Source organism: Cryptomeria japonica, chromosome 10 (assembly GCF_030272615.1).
Source record: "Cryptomeria japonica chromosome 10, Sugi_1.0, whole genome shotgun sequence".
Classification (NCBI taxonomy): domain Eukaryota; kingdom Viridiplantae; phylum Streptophyta; class Pinopsida; order Cupressales; family Cupressaceae; genus Cryptomeria; species Cryptomeria japonica.
In genome coordinates this window covers 3,480,868-3,490,380 of record NC_081414.1, presented here as the reverse complement: position 1 = coordinate 3,490,380, position 9,513 = coordinate 3,480,868, and the positions used below count along the sequence as shown (strand labels likewise).

General features: G+C 34.7%; 1 protein-coding gene across 2 annotated transcripts; it reads right to left on the bottom strand.

Moving 5' to 3' along the window:
• Positions 1-271: 271 nt before the first annotated feature.
• Positions 272-8,478, bottom strand: LOC131069415 (COBRA-like protein 3). 2 transcript variants are annotated; one of them, XM_058004828.2, is made up of 6 exons: positions 8,056-8,478; positions 3,999-4,078; positions 3,378-3,834; positions 1,503-1,662; positions 1,122-1,399; positions 272-1,041 (listed from the first exon to the last, which is right to left on the bottom strand). In XM_058004828.2, the coding sequence occupies exons 1-6, from the start codon at positions 8,141-8,143 to the stop codon at positions 746-748; spliced, it is 1,359 nt and encodes a 452-aa protein (XP_057860811.2). In that variant the 5' UTR covers positions 8,144-8,478; the 3' UTR covers positions 272-745. The 2 variants fall into 2 exon arrangements, with proteins under 2 accessions (XP_057860811.2, XP_057860812.1); XM_058004829.2 differs by lacking the exon at positions 8,056-8,478 and adding an exon at positions 4,735-5,098.
• Positions 8,479-9,513: the final 1,035 nt, after the last annotated feature.

Here is a 9,513-nt window from a genome sequence, read left to right as displayed (position 1 = left end):
CATCAAAAAAAAATTCAAAACTAAATAAAAATTGATATAAATATACAAATTTCATCTTCAAAATATAATACAATATATACAATATATCCTGATATAAATATACAAATTTCATCTTTAAAATATAATACAATATATACAATATATCTTGATATAAATATACAACTTTCATCTTTAAAATATAATACAATATATCTTGATATAAATATACAAATTTCATCTTTAAAATATAATACAATATATCATCAAAGACATATTACTATTCAGAAAAAAGTACTACAACAAAACCTTCATTATCTTATAATAAAAATTCCTTCATTCCTTACACTGTTCAGTCCTGTCATTAAAATCATTCATTCGTAAATATACAATTTGGCCAAAATCGACTTAAAAGCTAACAACTCAGACGAGTAAACAGGTATAACCTGTAAGGTCCTTTTATGTGACCAAAATATTCAAGAACCAAATTTCCGTCCATCTGTTGAACAATATTTATCAATTTCTGTCATCATGGTATTTTTAGTTCTTCCCATCACTGACTCTGTAAGAGCTCCTGTACACTGGATTTTACTCGAAAACAATGTTGGATGAATTAAATTAAGAATTTTCTCCGACACCAGAATAAATAATTGTGTAAGTAGAAGAGAGTCTGTATCTCTTTTGGCTCAATTGCAAGCAATACTTGACCACTACAGAGAAACACAAAGAAAAAATCTAATGGCCATTGTGTACAATATGTGCTAGAACTCTACAAGAATAATAATTGGGATGTAGTAGCCAAAACCATAATAATTATCATTAATCCAAAGCATCTTCCTTTCTTTAGAGGACTATCGTTTGGCAACGTAGGGTATGCATCTGGCGGGGGCAATACACAATCATCACCATTAAAGTATACTCTCCGGGGGAATGCCCACCCTTGTTTGAAGCTGAAAGTTTCCTTATCCTTCTTGAGTAGTAATTCAGATTGGACGTTTCCCATTGATCCAGCATGCATGAGCATATCATTGTAGAATTTGATGCCCCAAAATAATGCAGTATCATCTGCAAAATTGAATGCAACTTCAGCTAAGAGCATTTGAATGATATAAAGTTTAGATTCAGAGGGCAATGAGTTAACTTACTTAGAGATTCATAGGGGTTCAGTGACTTGTAGTTGAAGCTGAAAATTTGGGACAAATTGTTGAAATTTGGATGCTGAGCAACAATATTCCAATCAGTATAATTCATTCTGTAATTGAAGTTTGTAATAGTGATTTTCACTCTCCAATACTCCTTGTAGTTGGTTTTGACATGCCAATGTATCCTGATAGGGCACATGTGAGATGTGCACTGAACAAGGGGTGCATTATTGTGAGCAGGTGTAATAGCTCTCACATTCTTGAGATATGGGGAATCCTTCCTGTAATACAACAGAAATAATGGTTTGCATGTTAAAGTTATATATATCACGTAGAGAAATTTGGTTTGAGTTAAAAAATACTTTATAGGTTTTGCTTACATACTCAACACAATTGCCCAGCTGATTGATGTTATCCTGGCAACCGCAGCTACATACGGGACAGGGGACAATAGTGTCATTGTAGAAAGATGAGAAGGAAACACAACAGCTAGGGGTTCTTTGAGCCACAAACTGTGAATATATGCAGGTCACATTCCAGGTCACTGCAAGAAAAGCGAAATCCAAAGTCAAATTCCACTATAATAAATCCAATTCATAAACTGGCCATTTGAATGAAATGTTCATGCAACTCCAATCCCCACATCGAATTTCAGATTTAGGACTCTAGAAAATGGAATTAAGATTTAAATTTCACAAGGAACAAGCACTCCATTATTCATTCTCGTTTAACTATCCATTATTATTACCAGCAACATTATATCTAAGAACATATGTAATAACGAGTCAAGATTGCTTGCAGCAGCTGGATGATCCGTCTGAAAAATGTAAACCTCTGTCACCACTGTTTCAAGGTTATTTTAGCTTGTTTTTCCAACTCTGAAATCTGTTAAATAAGTGTTTCCAGTTCCTAAATATTTCTCTCGAAGTCGCGTCCAGCATTTTGGATTTGTAAGCTCGTTATATTGAAATTTACCCATGGCAGCTCAGTTTAGTTGACCATTTTTATGCCTTGTAGTTGTAACTTGTAACTGGACTCCTAAAAGCTGAAGTGAATTAAAGTGAGCTAAAAAGTTAGCTCTCAGTAGCAAATTCAACGGTGTGCAAATGAAATAACCATTTTATTTCTCAACGGTGTGCAAATAGAGTAATCCTTTTATTTCTCAGATAGTTCTGCCTTACAATTCTAAAAGAAACCATTTTATCATCATTGCAACAATGTGTTATTATGGCAATCACTAATCCTTGCTATTAATCCATAGCTCTCTGTACCTGGTACCAGGCGTAGCTCTGCATTATACTAAGAAAATTAATTGGTTAATACTCTGCACTAACACTTAAACAATCATTTACTCCGAGGCTTTAAGAGGGTATATATTCAATCAAAAATTAAATTTAGGAATTTTGAAAAACACTAGCTGTTACAAGGAAATGGCTATCCAGCCTTTAGGATTCACCGTAACATCATAATTTATATATTATTTATATATTGATGCATCTTAAAGACTGGATAGCCGTTTCCCTGCTACAATCCCAAAAGACTAGCTTTTAGCCCAATGTAACCAATGCACCTCTTTAAGAGAGCTACAGTTTAGAAACTAGGGCTAAATTATAGTAGCATGGCTGGGCGATTGTGATGATAATAGAGATCCATTAAAGATGCAAAACAGAACAACGTGAACAATAATGAAGTGGATCTGGTTACAGTGGCAGGATAGTAACTACCATCAGAATGTGGAGCAATTCCAATAACAACAGAGTGCGTTCTATTAGAAGTTAGAACAGCTATATTAATGCACACAATACTAGGACTGATCTAGATGCTACCAGCGGTGACAACTAAAGGTATGAAGTATTCTAAGCTAGATGAGCATTTCCACAAGTAAGATGCCCATTTTTCCTATTGAAAAAAAAGGATGCAATCCAACAGAAAGGCACATCTTTATGGAGATGGGTAAACTATATGTGAGCATCCCATTCCTTGATGCAAATGCAATGTGTGGAGAAAGGAACATTCAAGCTCTTGAGGAATGAGGAATGGCCGCCGAGTCATTTTAGTAAGTATTCAATACTAAATACTATGCCCAGTTATTCCTGCAACTTTGACTCATACTCTATACACCCATTGAAATACAATCAGAGGTCGGTATAAATCATCCCAAGGACACAGAAAAAGAAAATTTTAATCAAACTAAATTAAAAAAATCAACTGAAAATAATGACCTGCTGTTTAAAAAGGGAAAAGTGGTAGCTTTCTTACTTAACGCTTGAGTGTGGCGGCGGCCGTCTGCGCTCAGAAACTGGCTGGGCTGAACTTTCTTAGCAGGCCCACAAGTATACCCAGGGCCGGGTATCTTAAGAGTAAAGTTCTTGGGCAAGCGAACGGTCGTATTGGTTGTGCCTGCGCTGCCCACGCTGACCTGAAATGCAGCAAGTGCTCGTGCAGGGTCCTGACCACGCGATGCTATAACTCCTCCCCTGCAGCAGTTGGTAACCTGCTGATTGTATGGAACCCCCGCTAGCAAGTCCACTATGGAGGGATCTTTCTTACAGCAGTGTGGAATATTGCCCGTATAACGAGAGCAATCGCCTTGCTCTGTAGCCTGAGCCCCCACCATGGACCATATGACCTCCTTCTTAGCCCAAGTCCAGCCAAGAGTCCACCCAGGGCTTTCTATGTGTCTGTACTGTTGATAATTCACTAGTCTCACTACAGCCTGTACAGAAAAAAAATGTAGTGGTGAAGCTATAAACCTCTTTAAAACATTGTGATTTTTCTAACTACTAGCTTACACCAATGCAAAAGCTTCAGCTCTCAAATTCCTATTAACCAATCCCAATGATCATTCTCAAGTAAAGCATGGGTATAAACTATACTCACAACATAGCCATCAGGGGTCCAGGATATGATGTCCCATTTTATGGTTAGGTTACCATTTGGGTCCACAGGATCATATGCATCTGTAAAACCACAAACACCAATTGAGATTTAATCGTCGCCCAATAACATGCATAGACCACAAAGAATGTAAGACATAACTTAAATCCCACGCAGATCACCCAAAATAGAAATAATCCCCTGAAAAAGGATGACTATAAAAAGATATAATACAAGAAAATAGGACGTATTACCAACCTTCACTTTCACCATCAGAACAGAGAATATTTATTAAAGGTCTCAGAACATTGAGTGGTATCCATAAAAACACACTTACTTTATACAGAATATATATCGATTTCAGCTTTCTGTTATGGAATGGCATTAGTTCCGACTATTCAGATACTTTGGGTCAAGTATATATGATATTTAGCAGCCCATCATCAAGTTAATAACAGAGGAATCAATACTTCACTTAAATAAAAATAACAGAAATTGCTGATCCATAAATTATTTTAATCTAATTAGAAGTCTTCTGTTTAATTCTACACTTTGTCAGTATTGTTTGTTGCAGTACATATACTCATTAGGCACCATTATTGGGATGTATAAAGGAAAGCACCACATTGTTGTTTGTCCTGTTCTCTGCAGAACAATTTTATATTTGAAGTAAAGACCATAAGCAAAATTTCGTATCAAATTTGGGTGAGAGAAGGTGAAAATTCAACTCATTACACACCTCCTGTGCGTGCTGATAAGAAGATGAATGCTAAGCCGAGCAGAAGCCTGCATTTCCAGTTATCCATGCCCACCTTAATGCAACTGTAGCTCCTTCAAAAGCTTCCAATTTTTTATTCTTTCTCTTCAGGCTAAATCCCACGAGCATAAAAACGTTTGGTTAAGCACCAAGCACCAAGGGAGATATATCAACAAAAGAAGAGTTTTTGCTCTGGATCAACCATCTTGGTTTGCTTGAATTTGTGCAGGAATGGTGGATTGTAACAAACAGACGTGCAGTGGGAAGAGAGCTTTGCTAATGTTTTTATTAGCTTGTCAGCTTATTGAGAATATCTTGTAACGCGTGAATTTGTTTGAGGATGAACTAAGGAAGCATTTCGTATTCAAAATTAGTGTGACCCCACAAAACACTTGCACTATCTGTGATATTCGGAAATAAGAATTCCATGGAGGTAAAGCAAGAGCAATACACGCAACTTATACACCAAGTTTTCATCTTTCCCTTACAATAATAATTGTCAACGACTTTTCTCCTTTGGTTGATTGTATTGCTCAGTGTTAGGCTTTATTATATTATTATTATTTAATGATGAAATTAATTAACATTTAATTTGCTTAGTTTTAGGTTTGTTTCGATAAAATGTCTTAACACTAGATTTAAAGTTTGGTTCATATTTTTATTATAATATTTAGATTTTATATTTAATTGTGTGTATTCATTTTTATATTTTTATATCTACATATTTGTTCTTTTGATTAAAATTATTATCATTTAATCTTGTATTAAGTATAAATATATATTTTATCTTGTATTAAATACAAATATTTTATATTTTAAATTTAAATTTTGTTTGTTCAATCATATTCAACTAGTCATTATGAATCAACTTAACACGTGTTTGTACAAATTATTGTCATGTCTTAACATCTAAAGACGTTCAATATGTGATAAATTTATAAATGATCGAAAGATGAATCTTTAGAGCATTCTTCACTTCTAAGTGACAAAGAATCATTATTTGCATCAAAATTAATGGATCATTTATATCTTAGTGCACGTTGTCTTTGAAAATTTACCTTATCTTGTGATATGGAATTACCTCTTGCTCGCTCTCCTTACTACCATTTACCTTATGCTGGGTGGTCCTACCCCAATTGTCTATCATGATCTAATGACATAGTTTAGATAGGTTGAAGGGCTTCCAAATAATTATGTAACATCTTAAAGCCTACTTTGCCCCATAGTCAAATTTATATCAAAGTGCCTCTAGATCATGTGGAAGGTGTTTACTTTGGATTAAAGCATGAGTAGGATTTTTTGGAGGTGCAACTTATCTCTTTGCTTTAGAGTTTTTGTGATTTAGTTTCTAGGAAATATTTCTTATGTATCAATGGTTTACTTTCATCTCTTTCAAAATTTAACATTGGTGTTCTTTGTGTGATTCATCTTGTGGTGGAGTTGTTTAGTATTGTTGCATGTAAAATATTTTTAAACTCTTTGATTTGTGTAAAATTTCAAATTACTAATAATCTTAAGAAAATATCTATGTTGAATAAGTTATGTAGTCTAAAATTATTGTAACAAAATGACAAATTAAAGCATACACACATAGAAACACCATCTTTACCCTCAAGAATCCTTTCAAGTAAAAACCTAGTAAGAAACATAACATTATGATATATTCTTTAAATTAAAATTATTATTAATTTCCTCAGTCATCCACTATGGATAATGGGGCTCAAGATAAAGTCAAGTACAATAGATCAACCGGTAGTGCCTAAAGCATCTCTAAAGAAAATGAAACAAAACAAAGAAATATGCACAACAATACGATGACAATAAAAGCAAGATTTTACTTGTTCTCAAACAATTTCTTTACTCTATTGAAAATTCAACAACATGAAACAATTTCTTTAGTCTATTGAAAATCCAACAACATGAACCTCTTGGTGATCCATATTATACCTTAAATCTCTAAAGGACACATTTGATCCAAACTCAAGAGAAAAAGTTGTTTCAGACATACCAGATGGACCTGATGATCAAGTTCCAAGTAATTTAGACAGAGTTACAAGATCAAACAACTCTTTTACACTTGTAACTCTATAATCCACTAATAATGTATTCCTATCTAAATCTTTTAAGAATGATTAAAGAGAAATGAAAAAGAAATGATCGCGTGACTTAATCACACTATGAACCAAAGATGAACAAACAAATTACTATAACTAAAGATTTGATAATAAACTTCAAAACTTATTTAAACAAAACTAGGTATATATAACTTTTATTGATCAATACTAACCTTTGTATATTAAAATATTTAATAATTAAAAATAGCCCATTGTACAATCCCACACAGCAATCAGACTACTTGATTACAGTGAAATAAAGTGCTTTCACATCAATTGCAGAGAAAACCAGAAAGTCCTTGAAAATGCCTAAAGCAGGAGTCGCTTCAAGTGACAACAGTACGTACGACATCATGACGCAAAGCACAACTACCGAGATTTTTGCAATTACAATCTAGTTTAGTAGATATGTCGTATACCTACCCGGAAAAACGCTACCTTCAAGAGTTAATTGTTTTCCGGAGTTAAGCCGAGGACCAACTTACAGGAATTGTAAATCGGATTCGATCGGTTGGCCTTCACTTTCAAAATCTCGTAACACTGAGAACACTATGATGGGCTGTAACTAAACAGGCTTCATAAGAAGAAATTGGACCTTGGTTTTGAAAACCTGAGAAAAAACAGATACCAGAAAAGCCGCTTTGGAATGGCGGCTAGGCAGTGAGTCACAGCGCAATAGAGGACTACTGGGAACTTGTACTTATTGACTGCAATATTAAATCCATAAAAATGAAAAGCTATGAGAATGCATCTGGAAAGATTGCAGACAGTGCACAGAGGCAGAGCTCCTGCAGACTTCAGTTCAAATTCATTAAAATGCCTGCAAGATATCTTTAGGACTACTGAAAACTTGTACCTAAAAATGAAAATTCGTCCCGAATTTATGAAAATGCCTGTAGTAAAACTGCACCCTGTGCACAGAGGCAGAGAGCTCTGTCAGGCTTGGGCGGGAAACTCTTCAAGGCTTACAATTCCCTCTATCTGATCATTTTATAAGGCCTCCATATTAATAATTTTAGTATAACGCCCTACTACTGAACATTAAAGTTCACAATTTTGGTATAAAAACCATACTTCCAGAGAATCACACAAAACTCTGAATTCATTTTAAAACACAGATACTGTCATAGATTTCACAGGCAAACATTTGACATTACAACTATCTTACAACACGTTAAATTTTACTCACCCCCTGGTTGTGCCGAAAGCAGGACCAGCATAAACGTTAAGCCCGATACAAGCCCAGAAATTTTGCCACAACACGGCCATTTATCCATTCTTGTTCCTCCGGGCTAAAATGGTTCCCTGTTTCAGAAACCCAAATGCAACCAAATAAGATGCTCAGCAGCAGGGGAGGCTTCTTCTCCCATAAAAGAATCCCGAACACAGTTTAAGCTCAATTGGGTAAAGCCTTGACTAAATATCGGCGGCCTCGGATTTTACAGCGGGTGAGTTTGTATGTTTTGGCCCCTGGTTGTTAATGGCGGCGTCCGGCGGAAAATATTAACTGTGGCCCGCTAAAATACTCAAGTGTTTTAGCCGTCCTTTTTTGTGTGCAAACGCGGGTTCCAGCTCGGTTGCATTTAGCAAATGATAACGCGTTTTCATGGACAGGCTGTCACCGAGTGCTATTATCATCTAAGCCTTCCGTCTGTAACAAGTTTTCATGTACTTATATCACCCTTGATAATGTATTATTTTTCCTCATGCGTTTGTTGCTTACTTTTGGCTTCTCCATTCATTCAGTGCTTCTTTTTAATGAACTGCCATAATTGTCATTGTAAAAGCAGCATGATCAAAAACTACACGAGTCACATTCTTGTTTCCAAGTGTAGGAGTGAAGACACTTGATTCAAAAGTTGTGTAAATTTAATTCAATTAAAAATGGGAGCATTTTCAATTGTGTTGCCTTCTACTTCTTTCTTATGGCCATGGGGTTTATTAGGAAGTTTTTTTTACGGTTTAAAGTTGGTTATTTTGTCTATTTATACGAGTAGTTTATAAATGAAGATGGAGCGGAGAAGGGTACTCTTTTTTGTTGGGAGTCTATTGATGATGTTTCTATTTCTATTGATGGTTCGGGTAAATCAAATGACCATGATCCCCTCCTTTCAAAGTTGCTCTTGTTACTTAGTGGCTTTTAAATTTATCGATGTTTGAACTTTAAGCTCAGATAAAACATTTTCATAACTTGATCCCAAATAGACTCTGATTGTGCTCCTTTACCACCCACCTTTTCTTTTCAATAGCATATTATTGTACTTTTAGTTCTTAAGAAGTAACAAAGACCTTATTCATTAAAATAAGTTTAGATATATAAAGTTGGATCTTATTAATTAACTATGCTATAAATTAAACATGATTGAAATATAAACGAGATTGCATTAAGTCTTTATTTTAAATGTGATATAATATAAATTTCAATTGTAGTAACATTGTTATAAAGAGACGAACACTAAACTATGATATTGGATTTTAAGTTAGAGGTCTCATATGACTAAAATTTGAGGGTTAAAAGATATTGGGATGTGATCTCATTTAGGAGACGATTTCATCTTGAGTGGAGATGGATTTTAGTACTTACAAAAATGAGTTTTCCTAGTGTAAATATGCTTTAAAGAAAATTAGGTGGTGCTACGAAGCATTG

Excerpts from the sequence above, each read along its gene's own strand:
- LOC131069415 (XM_058004828.2), bottom strand. The coding sequence starts at position 8,143 with ATGGATAAATGGCCGTGTTGTGGCAAAATTTCTGGGCTTGTATCGGGC. Across the intron at positions 3,835-3,998 it reads GGACCCCTGATGGCTATGTT|GCTGTAGTGAGACTAGTGAA; the intron begins GTGAGTATAGTT and ends TTTTCTGTACAG. Across the intron at positions 1,042-1,121 it reads GAACCCCTATGAATCTCTAA|ATGATACTGCATTATTTTGG; the intron begins GTAAGTTAACTC and ends TCAATTTTGCAG.